At 40.2% G+C, this 22,294-nt stretch overlaps 1 protein-coding gene across 1 annotated transcript; it reads right to left on the bottom strand.

The window, feature by feature from the left end:
* Positions 1–645: 645 nt before the first annotated feature.
* On the bottom strand, positions 646–22,197 carry LOC122836585 (centrosome and spindle pole-associated protein 1-like). The gene is made up of 26 exons (XM_044126211.1): positions 22,100–22,197; positions 21,522–21,691; positions 20,871–20,943; positions 19,975–20,078; positions 19,380–19,437; positions 19,121–19,217; positions 18,681–18,738; positions 18,049–18,305; positions 17,274–17,392; positions 16,414–16,546; positions 16,233–16,329; positions 8,811–8,958; positions 8,514–8,678; positions 7,072–7,184; positions 6,777–6,926; positions 6,558–6,701; positions 5,679–5,801; positions 5,524–5,590; positions 5,219–5,345; positions 4,705–4,844; positions 3,022–3,150; positions 2,814–2,854; positions 2,667–2,727; positions 2,073–2,182; positions 1,894–1,993; positions 646–1,059 (listed from the first exon to the last, which is right to left on the bottom strand). The coding sequence occupies exons 2-26, from the start codon at positions 21,618–21,620 to the stop codon at positions 887–889; spliced, it is 2,886 nt and encodes a 961-aa protein (XP_043982146.1). The 5' UTR covers positions 21,621–21,691; positions 22,100–22,197; the 3' UTR covers positions 646–886.
* Positions 22,198–22,294: the final 97 nt, after the last annotated feature.

Here is a 22,294-nt window from a genome sequence, read left to right as displayed (position 1 = left end):
CATGTTAAAGTACTTAATGCATTTAATAATCCTGAAACATATCAGGAACTTGATTAGTTGAACAGCAAAGGTCCAGTTTAATGATCTAGTTTTCATTATTTTCCTTTCACAAATAGTCACAGTGTGACATTATTCCTGCATTTTACAAAAATTGTATGAAGTTAATTTCTTCCTTCAAAATTCCACACGCAAATATCCCATTAAGACAATGTGGGAGAAAAGTCTTCGAGGATCATGTAATGAAAAACAGTGATAATCATGGTTGGTATTCTGTCTGTCACTATTAACATAAAACTACTAGAACAGTCAGAGACTGTTAAGATTAGGATTTTTTTTTTTAATCAGCACAAGAAAATATCCTTACTTCCGTTTGTGAACAGCACGTATGCAATGCAGTCTATATTTGGAGAGAAATCTGAGATAATCTAAATGGATGCTCTCTGTAATCGTCCCGCAGCCCTTAAAGGGGTCGACTGGACGAGCATGAGCTCTCTACCCTGTAGGCGGTGCACACCAAACCCCGCGTGCGCTTAGACAAGCTTCTTTTTTCTCCCTGACTTTGGGAACTGACATGGAAATGAGCACATGAAAATTTCAATGTTGCATGACATGATTATTCCTAAAAAAGAAATAATGGGGAAAAAGTTTAATATATAAAATAGATTTATTTTCAAACATAATTTATCCAGTAAAAACGTTTAAAACACGCACCCGACACGTAATGTTTGATCCAAACAGCAAAGAGCTACAGATTCAGAGGTGAAGGTTTCAGACAAGCACATCCTCTGGTCAAAAAGCAAAACATTAAAATAAAACTATGTAAAAAAAATTTCTAAAAAACAAGACCGTGAAGCGGCCACCTCCAGAACCCTGGAGGGAGACGATCCTATGTAGCCTGCCGCTTCCTCCTGGGTGCTATGTCCAAACTTTTCAGTGCGTCCGACGTTCCTGGTCCGATCCAGGAGTCTGTGGTGACGGTTTCCTCTGAGCTCTCGCGGTTCAGACTGAGAGGAGATGACTGAACAGGGGAGGACTCGTCGTCGGACCCGTCCAGAGGTTCTGCAGAGGAACAAGCAGGCAGCGGCTCAAGAGACAGGCAGGAAAACACAGTTTCTGTTACAACACAACGTCCCAGAATGTATGTTTGACTTTTTTTCTTTTTTTTTTAGTATGGTGGAAATGTTTGTTCAATATTCTCTAAAAACTTTCAAAAATACTTTTTGGTTTGTTAAAAAATGTCAGACTTTTAATATAAGACTTTTTAATGCCACCATGAATGAAATTTAAGACCAAAAAATCTGTAAATATAGGGGGACGGTCGGAGAATCCTGCTGTGTTACACTGTATACTGTTAGTCTTAACCTCCATAACACCATGATTTTTTTTTTTTACAGAACGCACCTAGTCTCGTATGGGTTGATGGTGAAAACAAACGTTGTCCAGGCAATGTCAATAAATTTACACATACGCATGATAGATGCAAAACAAGCTAGCTAGCAAGCTACCTAGTAGGGGTATATTATTAAATCAATCAAATTTTATTTGTATAGCACATTTCAGCAGCAGGCATTTCAAAGTGCTTTACATCATAAAAACACCAAAACACAAAGAATTAACATAGAATCGACAATTGAAACATTACATTTAGTCAAGTGCCATCGTTAAATTCTTAATCTATTATGCATCTAGTTAGCATTAGCCTCAAATCAAAGAACATAATAAAGATGTCTGCCCACATCTCAAACGTCCACCTGAAAAGTCCCACTAGAGAAATCAGATTCATGAAATATACATGTTCTGCCACAAAAACATTTAAGGCATTTTAAGGCCTTACTTTTAGATTTATGAATTTAAAACTTTTTAAGGATGCGCAGACACCCTGCATCAGCTGACCTGTCCTGTTCCAGCTCCTGACCTCACTTCCTGCCTCCTCCAGGTTCAGCCTGCCACCTGAAGGGTCGGGGTAACGTCTCTGAACGGAAGCAGCTCGTTCCTGGAGGCCACAAGACGAGCAGAAAATTCAAGAGACGGACTGTAAAGCGAAGAGTCATGCAGGTGCAGATAATGGTCACCTGAGGGCGCTGTGCCTGCTTGGCCAGTCTCCTCCTCTCCCTGGCCGACAGCTGACAGAGCCTGTCCTGCTCTGGAGTTGGGGGCACCGGAGAAGCCCCGCCCAGCGGGTCTGAACACAACAAGCAGGATCAGAATAAAAAGGGAAAAGAGCTAATGGAAATATTAGCTTTGCTTTCCTGTGCTTGACAGACGTGTTGTTAGGGTCAGGTGATTAATCGATTTTGTCAGTTGAATTAAATTTTTGGTTTTTGAAAAATTTTAGTTTTTGTCATTTGTGACTTCTTTTTTTAAATAAAAAAAGCAAGAAAAAATATCTATGAAAATTGAAAAACAAATCTGGTGTGAAAAAAAATTACATTAAATGTATATTTAATTTCCCATTAGGACTAATAAAGTTTAGTAAAATGAACTGATGTGGTTGATTGAGTCTATATGTGATAGTTTTGATAGTTAACGCTTCAGAAATAGACACTTAATACGGTTTAAGTATCAATTCAGACGTAAAGGAGAAGAAAAAGCTGTTTAAAATGAGAGAATTGCTGCAAACAAACACTAGAGGCAGCATTCATTAACAGTCTGCTGTATTGTCCTACCAATGAAAGCGCTCTCAGACTCGAGCAGGAAACCTCTTCTGGATGCACTGCTCACACTCCTCTGTAACACACACACCACTGGTCACAAATTACCTCCAAAAAGGCTACAAAGTTTCAGAATTAATTTTAAAAAGCATAATTTCTCACCAAATAGTCGTTTTGCTCAGGTGGAGACAGGTCGAAATAATCTGGAAATGAAACATATAGATTCGATTATCACCTTCAGACAAACTTGACTAAATTAAAGCTGAGTGATGCGTTTCTATGGCAGTGATTTTCTGAAGCGGTAAGGCCTCAACTATGTTCCCAGGAAATAACCGGCGAAGAAATTAAATCATAATGTAAACGTTGATACCATCCTGGACTGTAGATCTGTGGCTGCTGTGGTGATGATAGGAGTCTCTGTAGTCCCGCCTCCTCCTACTGGCCACGCCCACTTCCTCCAGTTTAGCGTCCTCTCCAGAACCCGTCCTCGACTCTCTGTCTGCCTCAGACACGCAGACCAGTTACTGTGGTTTGGGTTTCCACTAGGACAGTGGTGGGCACACTTCCACTAATGTGCTAAAAGCGGAGGTAACGTTTTTTGTTTAGTGCTTTAGCTAACGTCGTAAATGTTTAGCGCACTTAGCTTACCTTAAATTAACTTTTCTGGACAAATTCTAAAGCATTAATTTACTTGTCTGTTGTATATGCTTTCACCTGGATAAAGTTGGACATTTGTATTGAAGCTTTGATGAACGATGTTTGTAATCATTCTCTTATTTTGAAATGGGTGAAAACAATTTATGCAGCAGTTCCACTTCCTCTCTTCACGTCATTTATTTCAACAGTAGAGAGTAACATGTAAAACATAAATACATTATCTAAGAAAATAACTGAATATAATAAAATCTGGTTATTTAGGTGTTTGTTCCAGAGGTTGAGGTGTGACTCAACATGGTTGAAGTTGGCACTTCAGCATTAGCTTCAACTAAATACATTGTTAGTGTAGCACTTTAGCATTAGCTTAAACTAAACACATTGTTAGTGAAGCACTTTAGCATTAGCTTAAACTAAATACATTGTTAGTGTAGCATTTTAGCATCAGCTTAAACTAAATACATTAGCAGTATAGCACTTTAGCATTAGCTTCAACTAAATACATTAGTAGTATAGCACTTTAGCATTAGCTTCAACTAAATACATTGTTAGTGTAGCATTTTAGCATTAGCTTCAACTAAATACATTAGTAGTGTAGCACTTTAGCATTAGCTTCAACTAAATACCTTAATGGTGTAGCATTTAGCATTAGCTTCAACTAAATACCTTTATGATGTAACATTTAGCATTAGCTTCAACTAAATACATTGTTAGTGAAGCACTTTAGCATTAGCTTAAACTAAATACATTGTTAGTGAAGCACTTTAGCATTAGCTTAAACTAAATACATTGTTAGTGAAGCACTTTAGCATTAGCTTAAACTAAATACATTGTTAGCGTAGCATTTTAGCATTAGCTTCAACTAAATACATTAGTAGTATAGCACTTTAGCATTAGCTTCAACTAAATACATTAGTAGTATAGCACTTTAGCATTAGCTTCAACTAAATACATTGTTAGTGTAGCATTTTAGCATTAGCTTCAACTAAATACATTAGTAGTGTAGCACTTTAGCATTAGCTTCAACTAAATACCTTAATGGTGTAGCATTTAGCATTAGCTTCAACTAAATACCTTTATGATGTAACATTTAGCATTAGCTTCAACTAAGTACATTGTTAGTGTAGCGCTTTAGCATTAACTTCAATTAAATACCTTGTTGATGTAGTGCTTTAGCATTAGCTTCAACTAAGCACCTTGTTGGTGTAGCGCTTTAGCATTAGCTTCCACTAAGTATCTTAATGTTGTAGTACTTTAGCATTAGCCTCAACTAAATACCTTAATGGTGTAGCACTGTAGCAATAGCGGAACTAATGATTAGTGTCTTGGGTTTAGTGCAGCTAACCTTTTAGCTAGCGGTGCCCACCACAGCCACAGATTAGCCATGACCATGTAGTACCTGTGTATTTCAGCTGAAGGGAGTCATGGATACGTAGTAGATTTCTGGGCTCTGTGTTTCGGGAGTTTGGCCTTCGGACTGGAGCCTGAAGCCTGAGCCGAGCCATGTCGAACACGTCCACCGCCGGACGCTCCCGATCTCTGGACAGATGAAGAGAAGTTGTCAACATTCAATTCCAGTCCAGTTCTATTACTCTGGAAATGTTGAGCAACTAAAAGGATCTCCTCACTAACTTTGTCTGTGTACAGAATGGTTAGTAAATGGTCACAAGGTCATCAGAAAAACTTAAGACTTATGCAGTCCATAACCAAACTTAGCATACATAGCGTTAGCGGAACAAATGTCTATGATTTGCTCTTGGGTTAGCGCAGCTAAACTTTTTAGATAGCGGGACTCCCACACAGCAATATACAAGGAACTGCAGTTGTGGATTGGCACCGTCTCCGTTTTCAGATGACAGAGTGAACATCCTTTGGTCTTGGTAGAAGAAGCAGCAGCTCTGATTGGGTCTGACCTGATATTCACGGGCGAGTCCGGCTCCTCCAAGTTCCCCCGCTGCAGATCGCTCTCCAGGCGTTTCTGTTCGCTGCGGAGCTGCTGACGCAACGCCGACAGCTCACTGAACAGGTCGCGGTGGTCTCCTGAAATCCAGAACTTTTTGTCAAATTAACTCATCTCAGTGCTGAGCCTGGATCTCTGGATAAAAACCAAACACTGAGTGGGTGTTTGAGGAAAAGTAAGACAGTGGAGGCAGAATGAACCCAGCAAACAAACCGGGTCTCTGCTGGAGCTGAACGGGTTTTCAGAGGGTTACCACACCTGCAGCTCTGAGCTGGTTTCTACGAGCAGGAACAGGAGGGGACTGAAGACCTGATGACAATCGCTCCTGTAAAAAAATAAATACAAAGGTAGAAATAAGAAAACCCTGTTTAACTCTTCTTTATATAGGAAGTGGTCCTCTGTGTGTTACTCACAGACAGGGGAGAGGTGGAGGTGGAGGTGTGGGAGTGTACAGTGGAGGGTCTGGAGGCGTGCTGCAGGCATCGCCCGTGTTTCCTCTGCAGGGTCGGGATAGGAGGAGAAGGCACTCTGTGCACCTAAACACATTCAGATGAGAACTAACCCAAATTCTGACTGACACGCTCAGATCGTCCACTGGATTACACTGGTCAAGGGTTTTCTGACTGTTTTAGAGTCATTTTGATGAGCTGAATCCAAATCCCACTTTGGTTTTGCTCCATCAGGTCGACTTTCTGAACTATGGAGCAACATGAGCATCAAAATTCACGTCTTGTTCTCACATCTGGATCGGTTTCCTGACAATCTGGATCAATGAGTGACGAGCAAGAGGAGAGACTCCAGAGGAGAGACAGAGACGTGATGTTCAATTCACATGGACTTCCTCTTATCAGTGTTCAGTATTCAATTTACAGAAATCCAAGTTTGTAACATTTTATTAATACACTCTGATAGAAAACCATTTTTTCTCCTTAAACCTTTTAGGATGAGAAATATTAACAGAAATGAACTGATGATGTCACAAAAATGTCATCCATCAGTCAGAAGATAAAATTTCTCTAAATTAAATTTGAATAAAAACCTGATGGAGAAAAATGGATGTTGTTTTTGGATTCAGTGGAGCAAAATAGTCCTAATTCAGTTGAAAAAAACAAAACTTCCACAAAATAATTTTTATAACCCAGTGTTATCCTTTCCTTGCTAAAGCAGAGGACTGCTCAGAGACATTATAAAAACGATAAAACACATCCTTATTTCCTCCTCCTTATTGAAACCGTAGGAGTGTTTAGCTTTAGAGCTGCAGGAAGTGGATGGGCTGAATGACACAAACTGACCTCGTCCACTCTGGCCTGCCTCTCTCGCTCATACTGCCTCCTCAGATCGGCGGACTCCTTCTCTTCCGCCTCCTTCTTCTTCCTCTCCGCTTCCTTCCTCCTCTGTTCGGCCAGCTGGATCAGCTCCTCATTCTTGGCCTTTTGCTGTGAGACAGCGACACATTTAGAGAGAGATGCGCCAGGACAGGACGGACGGACGGACACCACAGGGCCCCTCACCTCCATTTCTTTCCGTTTCTTCCTCTCCTGCTCCTCCTCGTACTCCCGCTGGATGCGGGCCCTCTGCTCCGCCAGCCTCCTCTCCTCCTTCTCCTCCTCCAGTCTCATCCGTTCCCTCTCCTCTGCTTTTTTACGCATTTTCTCGTCAATCTAAGAGTAACGGCGTACCGCCAGTAAGATCCGGAGGACATAAAACTGCTCAGGTTTGCTGATTATGGTTTTAGAAAGGGCAGGACTACTTTTCCCAACTGTGCTGGAGTATTTTATTTATTTTAGCATTTCAGAAAGCCATTACCTGCTGCTTGAGATAAGCTTTGTACTTGTCCTGTTCCTGGAGCTGGAGCGCACTGGGCTGGCTGGCAAAAACTTTACCTCTGGCAAACTGGGAGGTCTGGACATGAGTGAAGCCTGGGGAAAAACGAGGCGAAGAATGAAGGTAGTTTATGTTGTAAACCCAGACCAGAGGACAGAGCAATGTCACAGCAGTACAATTAGAGTTTAGCTGGTAAACTTTGCAACAGCATGATAATAAAAGAACATTTCTTTTTATTATTATCAAGTTTTGGAACTTTCTTGCTTAGATTTTACTTTCTGTAAAGCCTGTTCTTACTTTACTATCAACATGGTATACACACATTGTACTAAAACTGAACCCATCTTTTCTTTTACCATTTATGAACCAACAATCTGGTTAACAACTCAGTCGTCTGGGTTTCCTTACATACCCAATATTTTACCAGTCTAAAACTTACAGTACACTAGAATTAGTCCAATTGATTTTATGATTGGATTGAGTGGACAAGTGTATTTGATCAGCTGAAAATGAGCAAGAATTCACATTTTGAAACTTACGATGCTACTAGGAAGAGCTTCAAAACGCAAAAGGCAGAAATGGGGGTGAAACAAACCATTTTGTTGCAAACAAACAAACAAACTGAAATGGGCTGTTTATCAGCTGATCAAACATTTTAAGACGGCAGAATTTAAAAGCCCAACTTTTTGCAAAAATCTGGATCCAGAGTCATTTTCTGTCGTGACCTGCTGATGGCAAAAAGGTTTTCCCTCTTTCAACACGGTTGTCAATCTGTGCTACATTAGCTGGATTTTCATTCATTGTGTAATTGCACAATTTGACGTTATAAAACAAATTTGCTTTCAAATTTGGGAAAAAAAACTGTAATTTTTCAATAAGAAGTTTTGCCACTAGGGTGAGGTGTTTTTTTTTTGGCCATATCAACATTGTTTTGCTTCTCAAACCTGCAACAAAAACCAAGATTTTTGCGTCTCACGAGTCACATGATCAACAACCGGACGCTGCCACTGGCACAAACCACGAAGAAGAAGTCGACAGGAAGTAGTTGGAGGATAATGTGTGACTATTACTTGTCATGTGAACAAACTTATTCATGTGTGATTTTTGTCGGGGTTAGCTTCTTATTTAAAAGAAACACCGCAATAGAACAATGATGTTTTTCCATCATTATATAAACAGAGTTTTGCACACATTTGTCACAGAAACACATACTAGGAATCCGAGTTGACATCAATGTAAACCAAAAGCTAAACTGGGGTAAAACATCTCAGAGATCTATGGGGGAAAAAATAAAGCACTGATTTTCATCAATTGGGATAATGTCATTTTTTGCATACGCCTTACTACAACTTGAGACTCAGAGACTCCTGGTGTGTTAAAGGAATTGGTTAGAAAAGCAGGTAAACAGGAAGGAGGATAGCTACCAGGCAGCCTGTCAGCAGAGTCGTAGTTGCTGGTCTGCGTGACCCTGGCGGCAGGGTGAGGCTGCTCTGCCAGGTGGGTCGTCATGGCAGCCGTGGCTCTCCTCTGCCACAGCTCCGGGTTGCTGTAAGCCTCTTCGTTCAGCTTGTGCATCTGCTTGAGGTCGGCTGGGCCGATGGAAAACCCAGGTGAGGATCAATGCGAAGTCACGGATACGCATGACTTCCTATAGAAGTCATACTTTTAAAAAAAAAAAATAAATTTTTTCACAAAAACATAGAGAAGAAATCAGGACTCACCGATGAGATTGCCCATGGTGTCCCTCAGAGGAGCTCCTCCCCCGCCTCTCCCCCAGGGCTCGTGGTTTTTCATGTCGGCCTCCAGCTGGGTCTCCAAGCGCTCCCTCTCCTCCCTCTCCAGACGCCGGCGCTCCTGTTGCTCCTGGATCTGCAGCACGGCAGCACGCCGTTACGCAACACGACAAAGGGTAGCGTCACACACTTCTTCTGTCTTCCTCGAGTCTCACGCAGAATTTAGGGAACAATCGTCTGACGTTTTTGAACATTCAAAAAAAAAACAACACTAAAATCTGTCATGAAATGTATTGTAGGATGAAACATGTTGGGTTTTTCCTCCAACTCTTAACACTTCTTCCATTTCAGACATAGTCACACATGTCAAGTCAGCTTTCAAACCACCTCTGACACCATGTCCATCTTCTATACACCAACAATTTAATACGATAAATTTGGATTATTACTGGTTGAATATTGGAGAACAAAAAGAAAAATATACATATGTTGTTGGGGTTTTTTTACTCCATTTTCTTTAGTTGCTACCCAGTTTATTCCATGTTCAGAAATGTGGTGGATTAGCAGGAAAGACAAAATCAGAGCATTTTACGATGCCAATAAAGGGTACCTCTGAATTAGGGGATATTGTGTATTCTTCAGGCACATGTTGCTATTTTATAGCTCAATCAAGAAACTGTTACCTTCAGTTGTTATAATGCTGTATAAGGCAAACATGACTTGACAGAAAATTGACTCGGCAATTTGATAAAATAGCATTAACTATTATTAACTTTTGGCTAATTTTGACTCACAAAGTTGACTTCTGAAAGGATTAAGTTAATATTAACCATTATACTAGTGTACGAAGACAGGATAGTGACAGCACTTGTGCTAACATTAGCTAATTTTGACTTAAAAGCTAAAGTTAACTTTAGCTTTTATTACTGGATTACAATTACTTAACTAAACATGATAGTTGTAATTCAGATAAAAACAGATCAAATAGAGGCTTTTAGCCAGAAAATCTGCATTTATGAATATGAAATTTAACTAGAATTAACAATAGATTAATCACATTAAATTGATTCTTATTAGGCCGATTACGTCATAGTGTGGCAACAAGGCCTTATATTGATTAACATACTAATATATTCATATTGCTATTATCAATAATTATTACTACTACTACTACTACTTAGGCTTGTCGTGATAAACGATAAATCAATTAATCGGATAAATTAAAACTATCAACGTCATTTTAATTATCGGCTTTATCGTCTCTTCCGGCCTTTTTCCTCTTTCTGTTGATAACACTGAATGAAAAAAGGCTCAACTCCGCTGCTCTCCACTGACCCTCCCTTCCTCATTTCCTTAGTGTAATGTCCAGTTCACACTACACCATCTTAGAGCTGTCGGCCGATTGTCGGCCCATTTTCAAAACCTGAGAGATCACACATTAGCCGACAGAAATCCTAGGTATAACGGTTCGATCGGGTTCGATGTGCCATGTGGTGTCCAACAATGGGCACAAAATAATGGCTAGAAGTCCAGTTAACTAGTTTTAAAACCAGGCATTAATCAATATTTTTACTACAATCTACCTGCAACGCATGTGGCTCTAGTGTTAGCGTCTGACTGAATGAAAATTATTAGAACCTATTTATGTCACGTTAAGGGGTTCATCAACTGAAAAGCAATTTTGCTCCAACTCCTCCTCTCGTCACTTCTATATTCTTTGCACAAAATGTTTTATAAACATTAATGTTTCCACATATCATCTCCCGGGTTGCGCCGTGTCAGCTGTTTGGGATTCCCCTCTGTAATTTCCCCTCAGAAAGCATGGAGGAGAATCCGGGATTTCTGATTGGCTACCTGTCACTTTCAACAGGCTGCGTTAACGCTCCCAGTGGGGAAAACCCCTGATTTAGAGCGACGACGAACACACCATAACACACCACAGGATGATCGTTAAGAAATCACAAGCGAAAATCTTGGAACGATCAACGTTCTAAGATTGTGTTAAGGCTCGTACTTAGCTCAAAAATTCCAAAGAAGCATATGGAGAATCACAAGAATGTTGACTAACATGGACTTGCACCATTCAGCATGATATTCACTAAGTGAATCAGCTAAAATTAGCCAAAATGCTAATGTTAGCATGAATGCTGTCAGTAGCCTGTGGGGCATCACTAGCATGTTGTCTATACTTGACTTACACCATTCAGTATACTAAACATGGCTAATAAGTCAGAAAAATAGCTAATAGCTTATTTAAGATAAAATGCTAATGCTAACGAACTGCCTTGCACAGCAAGGCAGTTCCCTAACCTGAGAGAAAAAGATAACGTAGGCTAATATTATTGCACCGGTGCACTAACCTGAGAGGAATATTGAGGCTTTTATTGTGAAATTTCCATTAAGCTTAATTTAAAATTGACACACTAATCCTGTGTGTAACAAAGGTTGGTTAAAATCAGTTATAAAATGCCCAAAACACAAGTAGTTCTAAAGGCCAGCTCATTCCTAAGAGTTCTGACATAAAAAGAACTACAGTGATGCGTTTTTGTAGTCCTAATCAATGCTCTGCCCTCATGTGTTCCGTTGCTATGGTAATGGATCAGTTGCTAACTGTCGTGTGTGAGACAGAAAGGTGGAAAAAGAATTCTATCTGTGAGACACCCAGTCAGTTAATATGGAAAAAGCTCTCCGAACAAACATTTTCCGTTCAGGAACCGAGAGACAAATTCGAAAACCGTTTGAAGCGTATGAGAGGGCTATTTGTCGTCTCCTACAATTCATATTTGTACCTCATTCACAGTAATTACAGTGATGAGACAATAATAGTGTGTGCAGGGCTCAGAAAATTTTCAGAAATACATGGAAGTGAATCTGGGAGAGCGTCAGTTACCCTGGCGCATGATTTTGCTCTGAAGCACCTTGACAGAACACCGTGAGACATAGAGAAATATCGAACATATTTTACCGGAGCAGGCATGCGTATAAATGTCATCACTGAGTTTGATATCGATAGGGCGATTATTTGTGGGCGTGATGGTGATTTCAAAATTGTTTTGAGGTCAAAAATTCGCTTAGATTCTCACTCTAAAAAAGCAGCAGTTGGTGTCAGTTATGATCTGCGTTCGGCAGTTGGAAATTTTGCTCGTCTTTTTACGTCGCCATTGTAAGCCCGATTCCCAATAAAAATAATAGCACCCCTCCCGGCATCGAGCCGCACGATTTGACACCACTTTGTGGGTGGGCTCGCAGCGGTACGAGCTGCATTAACGGGAACGGAAGAAGAAATTAAGAATAATAATAGGGATATTCTATTTGGTGTAGAACAATAGGTGCCTGCCATGCATTGTTATGGACAGGCCCCAACTAACGTGTAGTGTGAACTATTGCATCAGGTATTCGATGTGTCCATCTTCTCTATTTAAATCTAATGATTACTGAAGGTCAATATAGTATACAGACTTTATAATCTGCACTCTTTTGATTGAATGCAGTATTTATTTACACTTTGGTGTTTTTATTCAAGTACATTTTTGTTAATGGGGACTGAAAATCCATTTTATTATTATTTTTGGTTGTTTTGTTTATTTTATCAGTTGCAGTGTTAAGTGTTCTTTTGAAAATAAAGTGTAACTATCTTTGGCAGGAAATCACATGCATTATTACGTCATTTCCATTAAATCAGTGTACAAAGGTCTTCAAACAATAATATTATTTATTGCAATATTTTTGACAATTAATTGCTCAGCAAAATTTGTTATCGTGACAGGCCTACTACAACTAATAATAATTATTAATATAAACTAGTTAAATCTTTTTTCCATCATCCATGTATTATCTAGTCTGCACAAAATCTTTTTATACTTTGGGAGGAAGCCGGAGCACCCGGAGAGAACCCATTAATGCACATGGAGAACATGCAAAACCCATGTATAAAGAACCAGGCCGGGATTCAAACCCAAGACTTTATTTGCTGCAAGGCAACAGTTCAATCACAAAGCAGAGGTTGAGCTCCAGAGAACAAAGGAGATGATGGCTGATTTCAGGAGGAACAAGATTAAATCAAACCCAATTTCCGTCAAATCTCCCAAGATCCAAAGACCCATCTTGGTCCAGTCCAGTGCTTCTCAATTCCAGTCCTCAGGCCCCCCTGCTCTGCATGTTTTAGATGTGCCCCTATTTCAGAGCAGCTGATCCAAATGATTGCATTACCTGTTCTACAGGCATCAAGTACTGCAGAAGCCTGTTAATCACTCATAGATTCAAACCAGGTGTGTAGCAGCAGGGAAACACAGAAAACATGTAGGGCAGGGGGGCCTGAGGACGGGAATCGAGAAGCACTGGTCCAGTCTGTTGTCCAGATGAACACTGAGGGGTTCATGTTGTTCAACAACCATCACTTCTTCTCCCATCTAAAAACTCAACAAATGACTCAAGTTTGCTTCTTTTCACTGCAAACTTTGGGGTCAGAGAAATTGTTTCCTGGGACAGATTTCCCTTCATGGTTCCAGTCTTCTAAAGCTGCTTTTGTTAAAGCAGATGTTGAGTTTTTAGATGGGAGAAGAAGTGATGGTTGTTGATCTGGACAACAGACTGGACCAAGACAAAACCAGGAGGACTGTGACCAATGTAACTTGTTGCCTCACATTGTGGGGCAACAAGATTTTATTCTAAGACGCCTGCAGGAATGTTTCCCCGTTCCTGCAGGACGTCTTTTCTCTTTATTACATTGGTCACAGCCAGGTAAAATCGGTGTTCGGACCTTGGGTGATCTCAGGTACAGCTCTCTGACGGCGTGTGTCATGCCTTTAGAGGCTGCTTTCTCCAGACCAGAGGATGAGTCTGAAGAAGAAACTTCCCCAGCCGGGGAAGTTTCTTCTTTGGGCTCATCCTCTTCAGTTTGGTTGCTCTCACAGCCAACTTCCCCAGCCGGGGAAGTTTTGTCTTTGGGAAAATCCATCGTCTTGTTAAAAAGATAAACGTCATATTCCACGTCATCTTCTTTAAACTCACTGGTGTCAAATTCAACACCAGGAAATATTCTTTTCACCACTTTCCTTATTCCCGTTGTGATTAAATATCCAGTTCCAAAAGAGAGCGGAAAAAACGCAGTTGCTGCTAAGAGTCTGTCCATGGTAAAATCTTTGTGAAATGCTGTGTTGAATGTTCAAGAGCTGCTAGTGAACTATCTGATGCTTTGAGATGAAAGCATTCATAATCTCAGATGTCCTTTGATCTATGACATAGATGTATGTCATGGAAGTCGTCATAGCAACAATGACCTCACTGTAGTTCTGGGGGAAGGTCTTGCTTCTGATCGTTGCTATGGAAACGGTCAGGTCAGTTCTACAGGACTCAAACTGTAGAGTAACCCTTTGCATCTGAGTCACTTAATCATTTGAGGTGAATTATTAATCATGATGGAAGTTTATATTTCAGGAGGCTAGAGATTAAAACAGGAATTTAATAGTTAAATATTAAGTTTAGATTGACAATGTTATATTAAAATCATTAATTTAAGTAGGTTTTTATCATTCTATCAGGATTAAAATTTTGAATCATACTTGACTTAAGAATATCGTAAAAGTAAAATTAAATGTTTGGGTTATTTGGGTTTTATAACCCAATTTCTAGGTAGAAGCTGTTGGGTCAGAGGTTGGGTTAGTTTGACCAAATATTGCAGTGGTCCCCAACCTTTTTATTATTGCCGACCAGTCAAGACTTTGCAATTTTGCTGCAGCCTGGGACCGTCAGATAATGCTTCTGCATGTTGGTGTTCCAGCTGAAAAAAAAAAAAAAGATAAAGCCTTTTTTTCTTTGCCCCGATTTTTCCTTTACTGGGTTTTCTTCTGGAATCGGGATGTTTATGAGTGGAATCGGTTTATGTGGTGTGTTGCTCCTGCCGTGTGGCTGGACACAGGAACCAATCAAACCTGTTGGACTTTTATCGGCTCTGTGGTCACAGAGGTTTGGAAAATCGGCCCACAATTCTTAAATCGCTCCGTGTGAACCAGACCCAAAACTCACACGCTCTACTCCTCTCATCTCGTCTGATCACTGCCCTAACGCTCTCTGATTCTGGTTGCTATGGTAACATTTACATATCCCTTCAAAATAAGATAGAGATGCGCCACAAAAACAAACATTTTACTTTTGTGAAAATTTTAATGACTAATGGGAACCCTGAGCTTGTTTCTCTGCAACCAGACGGTCCCATCTGGGAGTGATGAGAGACAATGACACCCGAAGTGTTGCTTATGCACAGGGTTCTTGGTCTCTACGTGGTGAATCAGTTTGAAGCTTCATTGCCTCATTAACACGCCGATCACCATATCATGCAGAGCTTGGAATGTGGGAATCACCTACTGGTCAGGGATAAATCCATTCTCCTGTCTCTTTTCTGGGCCTTTTCCCCTTCAAAGAAACTTTACAAAGACATCTGATCTGTTTCTTACTCATTTTGCTGCTTGTGGCTCAATGTTGGAGCACCAGACGTAACCAAGAGAATCCAGTTAAAGGATTTTCAAAAAAAAGATCCTCCAGACTCAAATAATACATAAAATGGAAATATTTAATTATTTCTTGTGAGGCCCGGTACCAATTGGCGGACCAGTACTGGTCCGCGGCCCGGGGTTTGGGGACGACTGATTTAAGTTAATGTTTCCCAACATGCTAGTGTAAACCAACATGGTCTTTGATAATGATCTTTTAAGCTAGCACTAGCTTTTTAGCTTACTTTGACTCAAAATCTGGAGCTAACTAAATGGATTAAATTAATGTTACCGAACATGATAGTGGTAGCTTTTTAGCTAATCCCAGATTTTTAGCAGATTTTGACTAAAGCTCACCTACTGAGTGGATGAAGGTAATGCTACTCTACATGCTAGTTTAAGCCACCACCATTCCTGGCAGTTGATCTGATTCAACAGATTTCATTGTTTGCACTTAAGGATAATGGAACAAACATCTTTTCTATCTAAAAGGGAATTTGCTCCACCAAACAGGTCAGGCAACAATAAATCTGATCCGAGAAGTAACCTGGAAGAGCATGGACCAGTACATCATGTCTAGGGAAAGTAAGCGGTATGAAGATAGGATTGAAGTGGATCTGGGATATTAAACATCTAAATGAGGGCAAAGATCTCAAATCTTTCTATTGGCTAATAAAAGAGGCTCTAAGGACACAACTTTCCTCTATCACCTATTCTTATCTAAATCCATTTTACCTTGGTGGAAGGAATGTTGCTCCCACTCCTGCAATCTTCCTGTCAACACATCACACACTATGTAATGAGCACATAAGCATCCCAACTACGATGATCCAACTGGGTGATGGTGACACTAACACACTATCGTAATCAGAGAGAGAAAAAAAAAGAACTCTGCAGTATATTTGGACAGATTTCCCCCTACCTGTTGTTTCAGAGCATCTCTGTAGCTCAGAATCCTTTCCCTGGAGCACCTGGACCTCTCTGAGGGAAAGTCTGCAACAGCAGATTCACTGCGGCACCTGTCAGAACCGTTTCACAGAAACAATGTCTAGAGTCGAGGATTGTGTTCTTTCTGAGGTTCTATCACACCTTAATGCACTTACTGCTCTGGAAAACTGTAGCCACTATGCTGGCTTTGAGGACTGTGGTTCCCTAACTGGCTGGGCACAGCTCCCCCTGGTGGCACATTCCAGTAGGACGTGGGGATCCCAGCATTAGATGAAGGAATATGTCCATCTGGAAAGAGATGGGAGACACTGGGTTGAGCCTATAACTAGAGACGAGTCTTTCAGTGTCTATTTGATTCAGATTTTTAGGGTCACGATTCAATTCAGAAATGATTATTCTATTCAGAAACTATTTTCAATTCAGAAACCAATTTTTCTATTCCAGAGGTTCAGAAATTCTGTTTAAATTATGTGACTGACAGCAGGAACAGCCAGACAAATAGATTATCTATTTAAAACAGTTCTACAAGGTTCCATACTGTATCAAATTCAATCAGTTTATAGTTAAAAATAGCTTTGTGCATAAAATTCTGTAACTTAAATTATCAGTATTATAATTGGGTTTTTCTTAAATCGAAATGTTAAAAATCAAATAATTACTCAAAATATATTCAACATATTGCAGTATATTAGCAAATAGGAGTGGCAAAGACAAAAGTAAAAGGCTTGGAGGAGGAGTTTTGGCTTGAAAGGCGGAGCCAGGTCCACACAGGCGTTTCACACAGTTGAATAGTTTCCATTCAACTGTGAAAATCCTGTTTGAGGATTTTACACAGTTGAACTTCTTGAAATCCTTTTGCATTAAAGGATTTTTCAAACATGCATGTAAGAATCTAGGCAACACTCCATGAATGTTTTTGATGAAGGATTAACATTATAACATAATATAAAGCTCAAAAAAGTTGATTTAAAGCCTTTAAGTGTCCTGCAGCGCAGAAAGAGAGAGCAGCACTTACAATAGCCCATATTTGGGTCAAGCAGGTTCCTGTTCCCGTAGTACTGATGGGGTTCTCCGTATGGGGTTCTGTAAGCTTCCCTTAGTGAAGAGGGCGGCTGAGGGAGGAAGGCGTTGTTTCTGGAAGAACCCAGACAGACAGTGAGTTAGAGCATCATAACAAGAAACGTTGATAAAAACCAAGCTTTTATTGTGAAGGAGTCCAATGAAGTTCCTGTTTTTTGTTGTTTTTTTTTTTACTTTATTTTTATTTTATTTTTTTAATAACAACATACAAACATGAATACAAACTTCCGACTCATATTGACATTTACCAGTTACATTAAACGTGGCATCGGAAGGTGAGAGAATAAGTATTCTTAACAGGTGTGGGAATGAATAAAAAAAAAATCTAAACAAAAACAACACACAAAAACCGCAAATAAAAATAATACAAGCTTACAGTTAGATCCTCCTAGAGATAATGTGATCCACATAGTCTTAGGTGCCATGGCATTTTACGTTGGTCCAGCAGAGCAAACAAGTGCAGGAGGGTGATTCACCAATTACATCATTGGATTAGTAGCGGTGTAATATGAAAAGTATGAAAAGTAGCTTCTTGGAGCCTTAAGGAATATGTGATTTTTTCCATCAAATAAATATCCCAAACTTTCTGAATCCATATGTTATATGTTGGAGGTGATGCTTTCAGCCATCTGATAGTTATACATTTCAATGCTGCAGTCAACAAAATTCTTAGGAGATATCCATCAGCCATTCTGAAGTTCCTGTTTTACCTGTGTGTCAGGCTGCTGTGCTGGCTGCTGGGAGACAGATGTCCTTCCCCCAGGCCCAGAGCGGAGCTGTACTCCAGCAGAGGGGACTGGAAGGCAGCATGTGGCAGCCCAGGAGGAGGCATGTCCCTCCCTCTGACGGCAGCTCCCTCCACACTGGCTGTGGTTCTGGACGACGAGCCGCTCTCTGCAGTCGCTGAAGGCTCGGTCACAACAGGGCCTTCCCTCCTGCTCAGACCCAACTGTCTTATTCGGTCTGGCTGCAGCGGGCCGGGCAACAAATTTATCAAAAATGATTCAAAAGAAACATGCAGCAATTTGAGTGATTTGAACCCAGACTGTCAGTGGCGCCACCAGAAAATGTTAATAGAGCTGGCCAGACAAGGCCAGAATTTTTTTTAGCATGACACAGTTTAAAAATTACTTATATATAATTATGTGTTGTATTGTATTATGTAATAATGGTTTGGGTGTACATTTACGTCTTAGTTGAAGAAGATGATCTTGTATTATTTTCATTGACATAAACATGAGTCTCTGGGATGGCCAGCATTTTTCAAGTGGAGGGACCATGGTCCCCAATGGCCCCCCACTTGGGGGCGCCACTGCAGACTGTAAATCATGTGACAGCTGACCAGTTTCTCAGGGTCGTTTGCTCCTGTCGCAGCAACCTTTAGCTCCAGATCCTTTTCCCTGCAACGACACATGCAAACACATCATGTTTCAACAAACATACAGTTATTCTCTGAGGATACACCATGCAAATATATTCACACACAAACATTCTGTTCATTTTGTCCCTTTACAACCACAAACGTCTATGGATCTTAATACATTCATACCGAGTCCATTTGGTTCAATACTTTGCAGAAGAACCTTAGAGCTAAATAGAGAATAATCTCTATATTAATGTATATATCAGCATATGATGATTATTCTTAATGATTTGACAAAATGTAATGTTCATTGTTTATTTCGTAATTTTTTACTGTATTATGTTATTGTATCAAGCGCTAGTGGTTGATAAAATGCTATGGACTTGAGGAGGTGTGAATACTTCTGCGGGGTGATGTACCTCTTCTTGTTGCGGAGCTGCTCAGCTATCTGCTCTTGCAGCTCATGCCTGTAGCGCTCCTTCTTTCTCTGCAAAGCCTCGTTTGTGTCGGCCGCTCCTGGACACAAAGAGAGTAAGCTCAACTCTTTATTCTTAAGGAACAAGTCACAAGATTTAATATCTGAAACATTGGATTTTACATTTTTATTCTGAAAAGTTTTCATTTACAGTTATTGCTTTAAAAAAAAAAAAAAAAACAAGAGCAGAAAAGCCTCGTTACCTATTATAAGTCCAGTCACAAAGTGACTATTCCTGTTTTTTCTGAGGTCAGGTTGGAGCTACAGGAGAAACCATGTCATTAGAAATCACCAAACAGAAATAATAATAATAATATTGGACAAAACAGGTGATTCCCAGTTTGAGGAGCATTAAGGTAAATCTATTCACTAAATCCTGTAGTATTTTTCTTTTCCCCAGACACATGACCTGTGTGTGGGGCTGCACAGTGGCGCAGTAGGTAGCACTGTAGCATGAAGGTCCTGGGTTCGATTCCGGGCCCGGGGTCTTTCTGCATGGAGTTTGCATGTTCTCCCTGTGCATGGTGGGTTCTCTCCGGGTTCTCCGGCTTCCTCCCACAGTCCAAAAACATGACTGTCAGGTTAATTGGTCTCTCTAAATTCTCCCTAGGTGTGAGTGTGTGTGTGAATGGTTGTGTGTCCTGTATGTCTCTGTGTTGCCCTGTGACAGACTGGCGACCTGTCCAGGGTGACCCCGCCTCTCGCTGGAGATAAACACCAGTACCTCCCAACCCCACTAGGGACACAGGTGTAAGAAAATGAATGGATGACCTGTGAGTGAGTGAGAGAGGCAGTAACCTGAGCCATGTAGCGTCTGTAGTCCATCCGCAGTTCATGCTGCAGCCGGTGTTTCTTCTTCTCATACTCGGCACCGAGTGGCAGACCAACGCTGCAGCTCTCGTCTGTCAAACACACCAAGCAATTTGAAGCAGAGACAAACTGTGGGCAAGGTTTTATGCTGAAAACACAACCCACTCACCCGTTTAGGAAAAATATTAACAGTTTTTTCATCAAACAAGAGAGATAACTCCAAAGAAACCTGACAGGTTTCCTGTCTTTTTTAAGGGCAGTATTATGTGTTTTCCAGGCACGTAGTGCTCTTTTATAGCACAGTCTTTTATTGCCTTCAGTTGTTATAGAAAATGCTTTATATATTAAGGAAATTTTACTTTATAATTTTTTGTCTTGAAATTGGGCCTCTGTCTCTTTAAGAAGCTCCTGCTCTTTCTGAAACTCCGCCTTCAGGAAGTCAACACAACATGGCTCCTCCATTAACCCTTTAACAAAGTTTTTACCATTGTTGCACTGAAAAGTAGCTTGAATAAAGTAGCTCAGCAGTTCCACCAGGTGTTTGCTGATTGCTGCTGGCTAGTCTGAAGGAGCTGAGTAGAGGGAGAAATCCTCTGTGAGGCAGAAGCTCAGTAGCTTGGAGACTGAAGCTCCGAGAAGGAGGAGATAGGTCCACCTAGGCATTTTGCACAGCTGAATGGTTGCCATGGAGATTAAAAGCTTTCTCAAATATGCATGAAAGAATCACAGCAACACTCCAGGTATGTTTTTGATTAGGGAATAACATTGTAACATAATATTAAGCTCAAAAAGTTGATTTTATATAGTACTCCTCCTTTAAATTCTCTGAATGTTTCCATTATTTTTTTGTTATTATTTTGTGTACAATAACAATAAAAATATACCTTTTCCTTGGATGGTAATCCTTGGAGGGATGTTCTCTTTTACGGTGGACCCGTAGTCTCTGCAGGGTTTTGCCTGTCAGTCAAAACCAGAGGAAGCTTTTGTATTAAAGCTGAAGTTTTACAAGCATAAAATAAAATTTGATTTAAGAAGCATTCAGAATTTGATAAACATTTAATATATTTAAAGGCATCTTAAAACAGCACAGTGAAATTTCATCATGGAAGATGTGAAGGAACTTTAAAGTTTTTGTTTGACTTTTTTTGGGAGGTGTGGGGGTCTGGAACACATATCAATATAGTCATCTTGTGGTGATTTTCCACATGGACCTACAGAACTCGTTAAAAACAAAACAGCCATGGCCACGTAGTAAAAAAAATCTGCAGCATTAGTGTTTGTTTATACATTTTAGCACTTCAATAGGTTTTTAAACAGCTATTGTTAGCAGGTAAACTATTTTGATGCCAAAAATGACAACATTTGTGTTAATGTCAGGTTTGCCCATGACTATATGTGTTACACAAACAAGCATCTATTATGTACGATTTTACTGTTACAAATGTGTCCTCGTCAATTTTAAATAATATAACCTGTATATGTCCCAACAGAGTATGTAAGAAGCAGGTTTATAAGAACAAATGTAGCAGACATACCCTCATTTCCATGTAGGGAGGGTCTTTTTCTAGACTGGCCTTATCCTCGGCCACTCGCGCCTTGCGTTCTCTGATAAAGTTCTCCAGCTCGTCCTCCATTTCATTCAGTAGAAAGTACTCAAGAAAGCCAGGACATCAACCACCCACTTCGGCTCACATAACTATCTAAACTGAATATGGAAAGAGAGCTCGTTAACGACATTTACATGGGCTTAAGCGCTCAGGAGGTTACTGTCTCTTTAAATCTTCGTTGTCAGGCAACGACAATGGACAGCGTCACATTCTTCACAGAAAGAATCAGCTAGTTTAGCCGCCTTGTCTAACGGCGAGGCTCGCCGTTTCTTCTGTCCTACATCATCAGCTACATGTTAAAGTGTCAAACAATGATAATGAAGAGAACGTTTGTTTAAAATTAGCTTAAGGTTGTCCTGGCTAACCCGTTAGCTTTATTCAAAAGCAAAGCGAGTCAGCATGAACTGTACGGTAAATAAATCAACAAGTTATTCTGAGTAATTATAAACTTCCTTTTGTCCCTTTTAAAACTGCCTTTCTACCGCCAGAAACTTAAACAAGCTTACCTTTAGCAGCATCCGAGCTCAAGAGGTTCACTGAATTAGCGCAGCTTTTGCACTTTTACTCTGTAGCACAACAGTTTTGGAAATTGAAGTACTTCCGGTTTAGGTTCTTGACTGTCAAAATAAAAGCCCATTCTTTAAATCCACTTGTACTTTTCCAAAAAATAAAATATTAAAGGTTATTTTGTAAATAAAAAA

This window comes from Gambusia affinis, linkage group LG09, assembly GCF_019740435.1.
Source record: "Gambusia affinis linkage group LG09, SWU_Gaff_1.0, whole genome shotgun sequence".
Taxonomy (NCBI): Eukaryota; Metazoa; Chordata; class Actinopteri; order Cyprinodontiformes; family Poeciliidae; genus Gambusia; species Gambusia affinis.
The sequence above is the reverse complement of the archived record's forward strand: the minus strand, read 5'-3'. Positions and strand labels throughout refer to the sequence as shown.

Excerpts from the sequence above, each read along its gene's own strand:
- LOC122836585 (XM_044126211.1), bottom strand. The coding sequence starts at position 21,620 with ATGGAGGACGAGCTGGAGAACTTTATCAGAGAACGCAAGGCGCGAGTG. Across the intron at positions 18,306-18,680 it reads CAAACGACCCTGAGAAACTG|CCAGACCGAATAAGACAGTT; the intron begins GTCAGCTGTCAC and ends GGCCCGCTGCAG. Across the intron at positions 17,393-18,048 it reads CACAGCAGCCTGACACACAG|AAACAACGCCTTCCTCCCTC; the intron begins GTAAAACAGGAA and ends GGGTTCTTCCAG.